The sequence below is a fragment of the Passer montanus genome, unplaced genomic scaffold (genome assembly GCF_014805655.1).
Source record: "Passer montanus isolate IOZ18808 unplaced genomic scaffold, ASM1480565v1 scaffold60, whole genome shotgun sequence".
In the NCBI taxonomy this organism is placed as follows: domain Eukaryota; kingdom Metazoa; phylum Chordata; class Aves; order Passeriformes; family Passeridae; genus Passer; species Passer montanus.
The window spans coordinates 4,278,627-4,294,885 of record NW_024371038.1 but is presented as its reverse complement, the minus strand read 5'-3'; the positions used below and the strand labels follow the sequence as shown (position 1 = coordinate 4,294,885).

Sequence of the window (16,259 nt, the reverse complement as noted above, 5' to 3'; positions counted from 1 at the left end):
TTCTTGGAAGAAATCTTGGCAAACCCATGGCAGAGGAAATGTTTAGCCCCTTTATAAGTACCATAGCTACACACTTCTTCAGGGTTAGAGAGCTATTGCTTATTCAGGACTTTTCAGAAGTTCCCACAGCATCCACAAGCTGAGTACAAAAAGTATCCAAGGGTGCAGATTTAAATAAAGAGAGGTGGTGAGTCACAGCCAGTACATTATCATCCTCATTATCATCTTGCCAGGCAGAAAGTAATTAATCTATTTCCCTTTTTCATAATTTATCCTATATTCCAGAACTTCTTGAATTGGCTTATATTAAAGTAGACTGAAGTTATGGATAAAAGTGAAATATTTCTTAGTATTTCTAGTTAACTGGTCTCCTTTCAACAGCAGGAGACCAGATAGAGTATTTAAATGAAACAGATTTCTTATTCAGGCATCAATGAGCTTTTCTGTACATCATTTCCAAGCTGTGACTAATCAAGGCTTTATCAATCTATTCATTAAGACAGTTCTGAGTCACTTACCTGCAGTGATGTCTCACTTCCTATATTGATACTTTACTGAAATCCCTGGCTGGCATCATTTTCCCACCACAATCCTCTCCTCAAATAAAATTTGAACAAAGAGAATAAAATGTGCTACCAAGTAAAATCTGAAACTACTCCATACTCAGAACAAGGTGGAGCCTACAAAGTGTATTACAATCAGGATCCAGGTAGAAAGTTTAAACAAGCTTTAAAATTGCTCACAAGAAAGTGCTGGCAGACTGTTACCAAGTTAATTTTTTTTGAAGTGTCTATACTTGTGTTCCTCTTCTGACTAGAGCCCTGACAGTCACTCCATTTCCTCCATGATGTATTTCAAACCCATGTTACAGCTAACATTTCTATAAAGTATTATTTAGAACATTTTTATCTGATGTCTGTCCTGTTATTTTATGTCCGTCATCTGCTACTTTGTCAAGCTCTAAATACAGATGCAAATTTTTCTGCTTCATCTTTAATTGCAGAAGGAAGGAAGGAAGGAAGGAAGGAAGGAAGGACTATTCCTCATCTGCCCTTTGGAGAGGAGCTGGACAGTTTATGTTACAAACTTGTAAAAACCATTCCCAAAAGAGTATAATTAAAAGAAAGACACCTACCTCATAACCGCTAATTATCTTGACTACAGAGAATTTCTATCAAGGGTAATTTCCATCAATGAGTTTAGTCTGTTCCTTAATTGGCTGTTCAGATATGCAGAATTAATCAGGACAGAGTTATCTCAGAGCACCTCCTCTACAAATGTTTCTGCATTTACTGTTCTAGGGATGACTGGCACAGCATTCCCAGAGAAACCTGAAAAAATCATGTTAGCTCCCTGACATTTTTTGACTTATTAATTTAGTCTGGCAACATAGAAATTTATAAAGAGTGAGTTTATTGTCAACTTTCAGACCATCATAGCAAATGTAGTAATAAAAAATCAGATGCAATGACACACAAAATATTTTATTCATACAAACATATTGTGTGTCATTTTACCAGTGCAGAAGATAGAACAGATTTAGGGAGCCAATACTTTGTCCTGGGCTATTGGTAACCTTTACTGATATGACCATTTTTGCTGTTGCTCTCTGCTTCCACACCTCCTGGTGTACTTCACATTCAAGTCTACAAAGAGAGAAAAAAGGAGTCAAATAATGTGTAGTACTGTTTCTGCATTTAAATGTCATAAGAGTAAACTGGGAAAACGATTAAGGTTCTTTTGTATCTCAAATCCACAATCTTCTTGCAGGGAATAACACCCACCCAGCCTCCGGTTTCTGTGCTTGGCAAAAAATTACGGAAGAATGCAATAACAGATCCAAACAATGAAAATATTTAGTACTATCCCTCACTGTAGTAATAAACTGGAGGAGTGCTCTGCCTGTAGCAGAATGTCCACAGAATTGTGTGAGAGGTCACTAGAGCCTGGTACCTTTTGAAAGAAGATCAAGGAAAATCACCAACATCTGTTACACTTTTGTACATAGCTGTGACACAGCAGAGGACTTGTAGTAGTACCCAGCAAGTGTGGGTGCCAGAGGAGCTGTTCCTGCAGAATCTTCCTCTAGCAGCCCTAGCTTGGCCCCCACTATTCTTGGGAAAATCAGTCCTGATTCTGAACTTGCTGGGGGCAGTTTCTCAGGTTGGGCAATTTCCAGTATTTTTTCAGATGTCAGTGAGTGAGTGTTGACTCTGAGGACTTTCCCAAGCCTGGGTGTGGGGAAACACTCCCTTCTGGCATGTCAGCTTTGTTACCCCATCATAAAACAGAATAAATAAATATTATATACTGATAAAAAAAGGAGGGGAGGGGAGGGGAGGAAGGGTGTGAGGGGGAAAGGAAATGACACTAAGCTCTGGTCTTAGAGGTCTGGAACTTCAGCATGAAATTGAGCAGCCTACCACTCTTCTGACTTTGATACAGCAGGCAGGTGAAAGACTATTTGAACATGATTTATCTCCCACCCCTCTGGCACTGTCCAAACTTTCTCTTCTTCTGCTGGGCACAATGGGGAATGTGAAGAACAAAGAGAATAATTATTTGATCCATCCATTTTGCACTAGCAGAGGGTTTCCTGAGGAGGGAAAGCAAAAGAAGAAAACAGGATACTGGATACAGCATGCTGGTTGCTGTGAGATGTCAGGAGATATGTGACAACCTCCATCCATTCTTCTTGGAACATAAAGGCAAACACATTAGCTGGCAGGTAAATACATATCCCACGCTCCTGTCTCACCATAGGCTGGAGCTCTGTCCCATCTTCATTATCCTGGAATGGTCTTGTGTTTCTGTGTTTTCGCCCTTCTGTTAACTTGTTACTCTGACTCACAAAGGTCTACAAGCAAAAACCAGGGTGAGATCGTTTGTGAAAGGAAACCATTATGCTAATAAAAATACCTGGTGAAGGAAGATAATTAGCCCAGGGCTAAGAAACTGTAGCTGGTTCCTGGCTGGATGACACTGAGTGACACTGTGAGGGACTGCAGAGGCAGTAAAAGTGATGAATGCAACTGAGAAAGATGAATCAAAAAACTCTGTTACATCTCCTACTGCAGGAATGAGGTTTCCAGCTGTATGAAATCCCTCCCCCTGCTCTCCACCCACTGCTGCATATTGTCCTGAGGGCCACAGAGCCTCCCTTCCACCCCCGGGATGTTTGCAACCTGATTGTAACACAGACAAGTTAAATGCCTTCATGTGTTGGGAAACTCCAAATTCTTGTCTGTGTTAGCAAACTTACTCTTGATCATACAATGAGGAGGAGTTTGGATGTGCTGCCCACAGTTTTTCCATAGAAGGGTATAGAGCCTGTCCTGCTTGGAAGACTCCTTGTCCCTGTGGGAAATCCTCTCTTCACCCACAGCTCTAGGGCATGGCTAATTACACAGAATTAAGAGCAGAGTTAAAGAGAAACTACGACAAAGTTTGGAAGTGGAGAAAGGAGAGCCTCTGTTTCATGAAGGAAAATTGGCTTAAGAAGCATTTTAGAATTTGGCAAAACAGAGAGGGAAGAACAGAGGTCAAGGCTTCAGAGTTTTCCATTCGTTTTTATATTCCTAGCCAGGCGATGTGCTTAAGTACTATTCTGAACCAAAGCCAAAGAATATATATCTGCTTTCTGCTGTACAAAGGGTTAAGCCATCTTTAGGCTGCCTTTTTGTTGTGCTATTGCTGTTCTCAACAAAATTCTATTAATATTACGGAAACTCTAACAGCAGCATTAAAAAAAATAAATAGTAACCAAAACTCCAAAACAGTTCTGACATTGTCCTGAAGAAAGCCATCCAGAACATTTGTGTCATATGAGCTACTCTGGCTGCTGGTTATTTGTTTTCATGGATTGCTAAGATTTTCTCTTGTTGCGCAGTTTGTGAAGGAAGAGACAGAAGTGTCAAAAATAGCACAAAAAGAAAAAAGTATCTGCATCTTCAGGTATTCTCTTAATTAGAAAGGGATGACACATATATATTCAAAGGCTTCAGTTACAGCATCGCTATTAGCTAAGTCCTGAAAGTAATACAATACAGTAATTACAAGGGTAAAGATGCAGAACAACCTGTCCAGAGGCAGAAGAGTTTAATTGAGAGATAGAAGACAATGTTGTGGCAAAAGAATCTGTAAAGGTATGAAGCAGAGCAACTCAGATTTGCATGAAATATGTTCAGAACTACAGCATCTGTAGGATGTGGAATGGATCCCTGACCTGCTACTTGTTAATTTTTCTCATCAGTGTACAGTGAATCACAAGAAATATAAGCATTAATCTTAGGGCACCCCATGGATCAATTTCTGCAGCTAGCTCATCTATTTATTTATATATTTTAATTACCAACAATATATTGAAGATATATCTAATTAGGCCTAAATAGCCATTATTTACAGAATATGATCTAAAAGAAGGCAGCAGGTTGCAGCTAAGACACAGGAGTCAGAGGGAGCCATTTAGTTCCATTTATAAATTAATGTACTTCTATCCCTGAGTCCATCCTGTTCTAAGATGTTGGAAAGGAAATAGCATGGGTTGTGGGTTCAGATTACCAGGTCTTGGGGAAAGAAAAAGTGCTTAAAATCTTAGAATGTCTCAAATATCTTTGCTGTAATCAGTGGGATTTACCAGCAGCTCCTGATCCACAAAGTATGGCTTCTCTGCAGTTCCATCATTTGTTTCCATATCAATAGCAAAGCAAAGGAACATGGCATCTGCTGTCACTTCAAACACAGACAGAAAGCTGTGGGACATCAGGTAGGCAAAAAATCCAACCAGCAACAGAGGAACTACCCAAGCTTGCAAGTCCCGGTGGTAGTTAAATGCCATCAATCCTCCAAAAACAGTGAAGCATACAACAAACACCTGTAAAGGGCAGCGAGAGAGAAGTGCAGCCTCATTAATCACGCAGAAATGTTTCTCATAAAAAGCCAATCCTCCCAAACCCTGAGGCAAACACATTACAGCCAGTATTTTAAGAGCACATCTCATCTGGGAGCTAGCTAAGCAATTTCCAGCATCACATACTTGTGACTCTTTGTGTTCAATTCCATGTGTAAATACCAGAGGGCAGAGGAAACATTTTGCCATGTATTTACCAAATACTTGATGCAACTGGAGCTGCCAGCGTGGGTCCAAGGACACTGCTATCTTACAACAAAATAACTCTGCAAAGTTAAATTCCTCAGATGTTCTTCTCTCCCAAGCTTATTTTATAGCATTGACAACACTGAATATAACAAAGATAAACTTTATTTACTTTAGGTGTATGAAAAGAAAATCAAAGCTGATTTTTCACTTCATTTTTACAGAACAAATATTTTTATTTACTCTTACCTTTCCTAAAAATAGGAGAAAATCTCCAAAGCAGCTAATGGATGCAAATTTAGCAGAATTCCTTGCCAAAATACTGACAGCATCCTTTGCTGATGTACAAAAATCTGTCCCATTTATGGCTGTAGTTGTGTATGCATGCTGAAATGACATAAGATAATAATGCAGTGAGAGAGGAAAGACTCATAATCTAGATTTTACTTCAGCAAAACACAAAGCCTTAAACTCTATTTGGAATTACTGACTTTATGAATATAAAGAGTTATTTTGCATAATGTGGCATTTGTATTTTAAATTACTATAATAGTCATGCTTCTAAATTCAAGGAGTTTTTCTACATAATTTCCACCATAGCAAATGTTACAATAGTGACTAAATAAATTCTTGAAGCCACATTTATCCAGTTTGTTTTAAAATATGACACAATTACCAGAGAACACCTGGAGTCACACTGTCCAAACTTACTGGCTATCTATCTCCAACACTGCTGGCCAACTATGTAAGTGGAAAAATGAAGTTATGTATTTACTAGGTCATTAAAGGTTGATGATTAAAAAGCTTTTACACATGGCTCTTTCAAACACTTAAGTGAAATTCAAGTTTATAGTCATAGCTATTAAACCAACCTTTCTGTGAAGGATTCTGGACTAGACCAGTCTCTGTATCATGTGCCCCACCCCACTCAGAACAGCAGATAACTGGGCCACTCCCAGTTTTTCAATGTATTGAGAATTTTACATTATATCACTTGGTGGAAGCTTGCCTGGACAGGTGGGAAGGATAGAATATTTACCTTCATGGATTTGATTATTTTTGCATAAATTAACATGTATGTCCCATTTATGGAACTCCTCAGCAAGGTTTTGAAACTATGTCCAAAACATCAACTAAGAAAAGCAGCACTCATTATACATGAAACATATTCTGGGCTTTACCAGCAATTCTTATGAGTAGTTTGCCTTTACTCAAACTATTAGAAGGCAGATTACACCACAAAAACTTTAGTCACATCTGATATGGTCAGTGAGAGCCACAGTGTGCAAGGGATTACTGTTCTAAAGGAATTTATAAACCCAAACATGTTCATGGTGCTTACATTGCTTTCTGCTTCACCTGGAAGTGAAAAAATAAACAGCCCATAAGGGATCTGCTGAAAGTGAATTATACTGGCCTACTGAAAACCCTTCATGTTCAAAAATCTGGTTTTTCTTACTTACAATTCAAAATATAAAACAATTTCAGATATCTGAAGCAAAGAAAATTTATTCTTGTAGAGTTCAGTTTTACCTCTGAGCAATTTCTGTAGCATAGCAAAGCTATGATACTGTATGAGAGAGAGAAGGGGAAAGGAAAGGAAAGGAAAGGAAAATGCAATCAAAGAGTTTTCAGCTCTTTATTGTGGATATTATTGATATAAAACATAGTTATTTTTCCTCAGATAGTAAAGAAAAAACCATTGACATTAAATGCAATCAAAGAGTTTTCACCTCTTTATTGTGGATATTACTGATGTAAAACATAGTTATTTTTCCTCAGATAGTAAAGAAAAAACCATTGACATTCTGTAAATACTGTACTTAACGTATTAGAAAATACATCCATAGATGGAAAAAGTATAAATAAAGACCATGGATTTATTGCCTATTCTATGAAAACATCAGAGACACCAGTGAACTCTACAGAAACTCAAAGAGTATCTGCATAAAAATATGTTTAAACAAGCAAGCTCACTTCATTCCTAAATAGGAAAAATGCTTTCTGTGCTAACTTTCATTTATCCTGAGGGTGTTCCCTTCCTGGCAGGATGCCGCCACAGCAGAACATCCCAGGATGTGGCAGCAGGAGAGCTGCCAGTGCCAGCCCGGCTGGCCCAGGACACAGCAGAGGTGGCCTCACATCACACTGCCTGTCTGCCACCCATAGCTGTCACTGTGTATTTCAGACACAGACAGATTTCTCTTTATAACATGCTGTGAGTTCAGTCCCTTTCATCATTCCCATTAAACACACAGGGAACTGAGACACAAAGTAGAAAAGTGTTTTCTAAGTTTGTTTTTGTCCCTTAAGAACTAAATTCACAGAGCAGATCCTGATCTGGTGAGGTCAGTATAAATGTTGCCAATAAATTAAACAAAGATTCTGTATTCATTATAAATTGCAAATAATGTGTTTTAAAAATAAAAAAGAATGTTGAAAAAGCACGTGAGCTTATACAAACATTGTTTCCAAACTTAAAATAAATACCCATTTGCTTGCACTCTTGAAATAGCCACTTTGGTATTCAAAGAATGTGCAATGAAAAGAATTTCTGATATTTATTAACTAGAATGGTTACCTTGGAAAGACTGATAATGATGCTGGAGACAGTACACTACCTGAACAGGCATTTGTTGTGTTACACACCAGCTGATAAAAAATGGCATTTACAGCAGTTACAAATAATGTAAGTATTACCTAATGTTAATACCCAAGAAATAAAGGCAGCCAGGTCATAATCTAACATTCTAGAATGAATTGGAGAGAGACAGAAATTAATGAGCTGCTGAAGGCTACAAAACTAGTCAGACTTATGTGAAGCAAGAATATTACCAGCACAGTTGGAAGACTTAGCCAAGTGATCTCTACCTTTTAGCAAAAAACACATTTCTGAGAAAAAATATTTGAAGGGTTTCTTGTTCAGCTAAAATCTTTTTCCATATACTTGCCTCACAATTTTCAAGTTTCTCATACAGACCCCATGCCCTGATCCCATCCAGCCATATAGAAATCTACATGTTCTCACTAACAAAGCACATCAAACATTTAAGCTAACCCACATTTCCATGCAACTCAGCATTGCACAAAAATGAGCTCAAGAGATTTTTCATTCTTATTCATCAAGGAACACCTAGCACACACAAGTTAATACCTATATTTGCAAATAATTTTGGACTTTGAACTAAAAAGCTTATATATCTCATTAAGTTTAAATTGCAGGATATGTGCAATAATCCAGAGACTTTCAAATTAAAGATTGTTGTGAAGGCTAAGATGGTAGACCATGGCCAGTTAAGAACCTGCTAACATTTAGAAACAGGTTATTTAAATATGTGTTTCTACAGAATATATTTTTGCATGCACAAAAGCTTTAGTGCATTTGAAAACGTTTGGGAGAAGGGCAGCAGGAATGATCCAAAAGGCATGGAATGTCTTCTGTCTGGGGAACGTGAGGCTCTTCTGTCTGGAAAAGACACAGCTGAAGGAGGATGCAGCAAGAGGGCTGCTGACTCATGGGAAATGCAGAGGCTGTGTAGGCTTACATGGCTCACTGTTTCTTCCAGAACAAAAGCCAGGCAGGGGCAGGACAGTATGAAGAAGTAGGAGCCAAATTTGAAAGCAGGCAGTATTCCTTCTCACCATAAATCTGCAAACTGTGGACTGCTGGGCAAAGGATGCTTTAGCTGCTAGAAGTTCACACGAGCTCAACAGAGATGGGGAATTTCAGGAAAAGGAGTCTGCTGAGAGTTATTAAACACAGAGCTCAAGAAGTCCCTAGGTTGAGAGCAGATCAAGAACAGCACAGAGGCAGGGAAATATCCTTTTGTTCTACTTTAGCATTTGCTCACAGTTACTGCTGAAGGTGGGATACTGAGCTAGAAAGAGATTCAGTCTGATCCTTATATACATATTATAACTTATATTTTTATCTTGGCCCAATGGTTCGGTCTTTTCCAATGGTAGTCTCTGCTCTGGTGACAAGCAAGTACTGGTGACATTGGTAGCATTGAAAGCACAGGGGACAGTGGATTGGGATCAGCATTTATTCTTCCACCAACAAGTTGATCTCATATCACCACCTCTCTGAAGAACACAAGCCTCTTCTGGCTTGGGGCCTGGGAACTAGACACTGATGTCCCAGTGTCAGGATGAATAAATAGGGAATGTTTACATATTTCTAAATACCACAGTATGCAAAAAAAATCTATTTAAAGAATATATCCTTCTGTGCCTCACAACACAGAATGTCAAAGGTCTTGGAAAAAGTGACCTGGTAGTTTCATGAGAAAGGCGCTGTGGCTCAGATCCAGGCTGTAAGTTCCCCAATTGTTGAGAATAATTGCTACTTTGTGTAACAGCTGAATTCAGTCCTCCATTCTAGGGCTTGCTTTCATAAAATGAGCTTGGGGAAGAGAAAATTGCCATAGCAACAGAATCTTCTTAAAAAGGAAGAAGGAGACATGCTGATTTCTCATCCCAGTTCAGCTTTTTCTGCACTGCTGGTGTTTTCAAAACGATCTGATCTTATCACTGCCAATCTCTTGGGAGCTGCCCTCTCTTGGGGTCAGCTACCCCCAGTGCAGTGCAGTGCAGCTCAGGCTGGATCTTAAAGTGTCCTAACCTGCAAGTGTCACTGATGCCAGTGAAGCCACTCAGAAAACAAAATCCAGTGGTAGCAAGAGGCAATGAGTGTGGCTGCTGTGCAGCAGTTAGTGGTCTGGTGAGAGACTTGTATCATGACTCTCAGATGGTGGGAAATGAGAGCAAGATGAGCCTCGTGAGGCCTCACTGAAGAGGTGAGGACATACAAGACTGGAAGGGACTTTCAGCCACTCCAGTGCCTATTTCAGATTAGCATATTATGCCAATCTTCTCTTAAGTGGAAAACCCCTTCTTTAAATCACTTAGGACTTCCCCTCTCCCGGGCCTTACATTTGGAGCTGCTCCAGACAGTTGTCCCGCTGGTCCTTAGGAACTTCCAACTTCCAGACATTTATTCATGAACAGTTTAGATCTACTCTACTCTATTTTTCTGCTGATCTTGTCAGGCTTTTACCCCTCCCTGCTGTCTCATAGATGGCTAACGGGATTGCTCTTACCCTTCATTTGTCACAGGATATTCCAGTCCTGGTATTTTCAAGAGGATTGAAAAATTATATCTAGAAGCAATATTGCCAACAACATTAAAATGCATTATTGTTTTTGGGAGGAAAAATAAGTACTTGATGGGGTGAGGCACAATGTGTTTGGCATGGAGAGAATTGTGCTTTACAATAGCATGCATGAATTTTGGTTTTATCTAGGTGAATTCTCCACAAGGCATTTAACTGAAACCTCCTGATAGGCTTCCATCCAAATTTTAAGAGACAACCAACTGCTATGAATATACAGCCATTAGACAGACTTGCTTTTGGTTTATTACACTGGACAATTGCTGGCTTTCAGTCCCCAGGAAGTGTCTTTGTCCCAGGAAATGGGGCTCACACCCCGCTGAATTCACTGACAGCCCAGAAGGCTGCACTGCAGTAACCGTGCTGATGAACACAGAAACCACACCCTGCTCAGCAGCCGCTTCAGAAACCCAGGCACTGTACTTTGGAGGAGTCACTTTGCCAACTGGCTGCAGATAGACCTAAAGCAGACACAGAAAAGCAAAACTATCCAGTTGTATTGTTTTAAAAAAGTCACTGCAACAAGGCTGTAAAGGGAGAACGTGTGAGCACTTCGATGTATCTAAAGTTAAGACTGCGATTACAATTTAAGAAAGCAGGAGAGACACAGAGCTCGTAATTCCCAAATCACATTAAAAGCCAGTATATTCTTTTTACAGAAGAAAAATTTCAATCTCCTAGATTTTACTTGAGATGATTGGATATGTTTATCTGGAACATACTGAAACCATCAGAGCCAGATGAAAAATCTGTGGTAATTCTGACAAGTGTTGGCAAACAGAACTGTCAAGTAAGGATAGTGACTTTATATTCAGAAAGCACTTTTCAGCCACAGAACCTTGAGTGCTTTACAATTGTTGCTAATGGATTATACACACACATGAATCACTTTGCCCATGACTGAAGTGGAACAGCTTAAGGAGTGAACTGTTTTACAGCACATAGCAACACTACACCACAGTTTAGCACAGGATCCAGTTGCAAATCCAAGAGAAATTTAGGAAGGCTGAATGTAATTGTCCATATTGCAATCTGCACAGGACAGTGGGCTTACATTACTCCTCCTGCAACAGCCCCCGCTGCAAACATGACAATTGCCAGCATCTAGCACAGCACTCTGTCATGATGGGAAGATGACAAGGTAACTCTTTGGTTTGTTCCACTTAACTTCCAGGGAGCTGAACAAAACGTCACTGAGAATGAGTCATTTCAGGGATGCATGCAACTATTAAAGTCAGTATTAAATATCACATGCAGGGTGACACTGCAGCCCAAAAAGTACCCTTAGATAACACAATAGAGCACGTAGTTGATCCTGCATGGGAAGAAAGAAGCTGGCTTTCTTTCACTGGAGCTACTTTCTCCAGCACCTGTTTCTCATCTGCCAAGTTCTCATAGGGAAAACAAAGTACTGCTTAATCCTGATTAAACTTGTGAATAAAGGAACAGAAAGAATTTAAATTACCTAAGCAGTTTAAAAACAGATTGAAGAAAATAGAAGATCCAATCACTTCTGCACTATTTTTTTTTTTTTTTAGAGCTTCAGGTAATTATATGCTTTTCATTAAAGTGAAAATAATGCTAGAATAAAAAGCAAAAGAATAGTAAATAGTAAGGAATGCTAATGTACACAATGATTTTTGGACCAACTTTTACAACAGCTGTTCCACATTTTAGGTTACAAAAAAACCAAAATCTGAACTTAAAGAATTCTTCTTTAAGAAAATGTTAGAAACACAGGTACAACTTTTTAACCCCTTCCTCCCAAGTCCTACTCTCAGGTCTGTGTTCAGCATTTGTGGGAGATTTCTATGTAGTTCCCAGCAGCCTCCACCAACCTCAGTAGGAGCTCTTAAGAGCTCACTAATTCTGTTATTCAAGAAATATGTCAAAGCTGCTTAAAACTGCAGACATTTTTTTCCTTCTTTTTTTTCCTGTTCTCTTCTACATACGGATTTTACAGAATCAAAGAGTAAGACTTTCAATCTTAGTTAAAAAAATAGCTTTGAACAGATTAGTTATAGGGGAAAAAATGAAATAAATAATTAGATCTACAAATTACTTAATGAGATGCAATAACTCAAGACCAATGTTTAAATTTCACACAGAGAGAAGTTCTATTAAAATCTTGTGGCCTTACTTTTTTTCTTCTCTAATTATTGCCCAAATTGCCCTGGATCTGAAACATGTAGACAACCATCACCTTTGCTAAAAATATATTCAACAAACAAAACAAAAGTGAACACTTTATTATAATCATTAGATTAAAAACCACAACTCATATAAAACCAGAAATCTGCCAACAATAGAATAGGAAACAGGAAATCTTTAAAGGGGAAAAGAGCCTTCTGAAACAAAAGGAAGAACATTATAGTAATTAATTCTTTTAACAAACACATAGCAGAAAACAGCTGGAGAAAGTAAACACTAGGATGCTGGATATCTCTTTGAAAGGCAGGAAGCCAAGCCAAGGGGAAAGGGTGACTACAAATGGAAAGCCTGGAGGCAAAATGAACTCTGATATTCCTCACCAGGTCACTGACTATAAGACCTACCTAGAAAATGTAAGCCTGGAAAATTCAGAAATTTCACTGCACAAGTATTTAATCTATGGTGAACTAAACAGAAAACTTTCTCTTAATAACTGTCCAAGACTAAATCTAATTTATGCACCTACTTAAGAGAAGAAGCCAGACCCTTTATCAGAATTGTCTTGTTTACTACACCACTGCCCTCAGCAATGAGAACAAAGAACTCAGCATTCAGAGGGTGGAATTAGCTGAACATATGATTCCCTTCCACATTAGGAGTATCAGAGTTTCCAGAGATAAAACCAAGGCAATGACAAACAAAAAAACAAACTATTCACAATTATATATGTAAATCTGGAATGCATTTGGGGAAAAGAATTGTGAAGGTAAAAAGAGGTGTCAAAGTATCTGTAAAACTGCTGTATGTCAGAAATCATCCATTTCCAATTAAAACATCTTTTAAACAAGACTGCTATCATTCATTTGTATTTCCAGATCTACTGATACTGGCAATCACTAGGAATTTAAGTTTCTTTATTCAGGACATTCAGGTGGAAAACACTGTAACAAGTTAATGTCAAATCTCCAGGTATGTTTCCTAATTCTTCATTGCTTCCTCCTACCTGGACTCTCTGTGTTTCAGAAGTCTGGCACAACTCAACAAATTAAGTCTTCTTATCAACAGAAATAGCAAGTGGCCCTCTGAAAGGGCTATCTCAAACTGCATCAGTAAGTTTTCTAAAATCTAGAACCTTGCATATTTTTCAATTCCCTGTTTCTTTGTACCAAGAACTGCGAGGCTTTTTTGTTTGTTTAATTTAGGTGGCCAGCAGGAAACTTTGGTCTGCATGCCATGCTAAGCCATTTTTAGCCATGCTAAGGGCCATGGTATCCAGACTAGGCTGAGGGACAGAGATGACAGAGCATACCTGGTTAAAGTATCTTAAGCAAACCCAGCAGAAACAGCAGTTGAACTGGTGCTTTGCATTCCTCTGCAATAAAATGAAATGATTGGTTATTGGACACATAATTAGCCTCAAACAAAACCACTGTTCTAAAAAAAACTTGCTTTACAGGTGACTGACTCTTCTAATAAATTTTTCACTTAGGTAGCAGATATTTACATTAGGATTTTAGGAATAGTTTTTAATTCAGACTGTTCAATATTAATGACTGCAGAGCTGTGCTTTTTTTTTTCTTCCTGTGGATGGAAGATTCTTCTCTGGGACAAGAAAATATGTGCTGCAAGCAGCTTTGTGAGCTAACAGCTGCCTGGGAGAAAAACAAGCAGGCAAGTCAGTAATCCTTAAAGCACTTCACAGTGATCAAGGAGTACAGAAAGATTTTTAACCTGATTATCAAAAACCTTTCACAGTTCTGAAATGACCAGTATCCTACTGAACAAAAATAAAAGAATGGGTAGAAGAGCTTATATGAACATACATTTGTTTTGACTCAGAGTATTACATTCATTTTTCAAGTCAGGAAGAAAAATCTTCTATTAGAACAGGCTATTCATAGACCACTGAGATGTATTAATTTCATTGCAAAAACTGAGCAGTAAAGCTTAAGGTTTGTTCCATACTCTCCCATCACATCATGAGCTCATAGCAGCTCATCATGGAGATGATGCAAGATAAGAGCAAGACATCTTGGTATCCAGAGTAGCCTTCCAAAATTAAATGCCTGTTTTTCTAAACAAAAGGAAATCCAGTTCAGGGATACTTGGTCTTTTTAATCTTATTTTTTCAGATGTCAGAATATTTTTATTTTGTTTTAGAAAGCAGAGATCTTCCAGTCACTATAGAAAACTCAAATTCCTACAGCTACTATTGTTGAAGCAGAAACCACAAACCTACCAAATTTTTCCAAAAAGATTCATGAAAATATTCCAGGAATAACTCCTTCAGAACAGTGACTTTACATGCAAACTCCTGACAGGAATAATTTACTCTTGCTATGTATTGCTGGAGAGATGAGTTTACTAAAGCTATGTTGTCTCAGTATGGATTGTTTGTTAAAAGCCTAGAGCAAGTGATCTCACCTATAATCTCCTCTCTGATTCTGCTTGAAGACTGCTGTGTAGAAAAATCTGTAAATTTACCTGCAAGCTTGCAGGTCCCTGACTTCTTCTCTGTTCATAGAGAGCAGCAACATTTTTTGCAAGGGTGGGGAAGTCTGTGTGAGCTCTACAAGAATGCAGGGTCACTTCTCCATCCTTCAGTCCAACTACTCTGGCCCTCAGTGAAAGGGGCCATAGTTGTCCTTTCTGCCAAAGGAGCAAGGTTACTCGTGGGGGGATCCTTCCCAGGACTGAGCACAAGAGCTGCCCAGAGCACTTTCTAGGCTCCTTAGCAGCAGTTACAGCTGTGGGTCATGTCACTGAATGCTTGGGAGCTGGACCAAAAGGAGCCTGCAGCCCAGTGCTGCAGACACAAATAATCTCTCTTTGCTATTTAAATCTACAGTAATTCAGATTACAGACCATGTAACAAGCAAGTCCACTTAACCTGCTTTCTCTAAAGGCAGAAAATATTCTAAGTCATCCCACCTACTGTCTTTATACAATGTTCTTAGTTAACACAACTCACCAAGTTTTATAACCAAAACTTTCATATGAAAGCAACATAAATCCAGCCCACACCTTTCAAGTGTTTTATTACAAGGAGTTTTTATTTAAGCATTCATAACCTATAGCCAACACAGGCCTCATAGTAAATACATTGTCAATGTAAATGTAAACACCCTGACATAACTATACATCACATGCTTCAAGGCCAATGTAAACCCTAAAGGAAAAGACCTACGTTTAAAACCTTTTCTTAAATCTTCTCCTAAAATCAGAACTGTGCATTCCTGACAGTCCTTCCTCCTTGCAAAAGTGTCAGAATTACCTATAGTGGTGTGCTTCCAGCAGAAGATAATAGATGTGGAGATGCATGAAAGGAAAAAAGAAGGCAAAAAAATATTCAAAACAGCCCAGATCTATGCTTTATGTGTCTTAAAAGATGTATCTTGGATACTACAACTCCCAGGAACAGTTCTTATTCCATATATTCTTTCTAGAGAAGCATATTACAAGGCAGATTAAGTACTTTCTATAACAGATTTTAAATCCAACAATAGTATTCTTACTCCTGCTTCTTAAAAAAAAAAGAATGCAAAAAATTTTAGTAGAGGAGTCTGCCAATTTTTTTCTTTATCCTTCAGAAAAACCTTTGTATAAAAATACTAAATAAAGGTGAGTTTCATATTGGTATTTTCTGCTTTTAAAATTATGAGACTTGAGAATAAAAAGGAAGCATTGATATTTGAGTTGGGAGAAAAAAGCTTTCCTAATGAAGAAAACATGATAAAATATAAAATCCACCTATTAATAATAGACAGTAATAGCAATACCATCTATTTTTAAGCAAGAAATATATTCTTTACTTCTTTGCCCCATGATCTCATCTTTAA

The 16,259-nt window shown here is 38.3% G+C and overlaps 1 protein-coding gene across 7 annotated transcripts in view; it reads right to left on the bottom strand.

Annotated features, from left to right (window-relative positions):
• Positions 1 to 1,393: 1,393 nt before the first annotated feature.
• The window catches only part of SLC44A3 (solute carrier family 44 member 3), a 91,107-nt gene continuing 76,241 nt past the window's right edge, over positions 1,394 to 16,259 (bottom strand). For 3 of the 7 annotated variants that reach the window (XR_005629610.1, XR_005629607.1, XR_005629609.1), the window contains 5 exons: positions 13,730 to 13,792; positions 5,345 to 5,482; positions 4,637 to 4,873; positions 2,759 to 3,398; positions 1,394 to 1,646 (listed from right to left, as the gene is read on the bottom strand). Coding sequence is in view for 3 of the 7 variants with exons in the window: in XM_039727191.1 (XP_039583125.1) it covers positions 1,641 to 1,646; positions 2,759 to 2,857; positions 4,637 to 4,873; positions 5,345 to 5,482; positions 13,730 to 13,792 (543 nt within the window). In the remaining 4 variants the exon portion in view is untranslated. Of the gene's footprint in view, positions 1,647 to 2,758; positions 3,399 to 4,636; positions 4,874 to 5,344; positions 5,483 to 10,206; positions 10,731 to 13,729; positions 13,793 to 16,259 lie in introns of those variants that run through there. The other 4 variants (XM_039727191.1, XM_039727192.1, XR_005629608.1 and 1 more) reach the window with 3 other exon arrangements.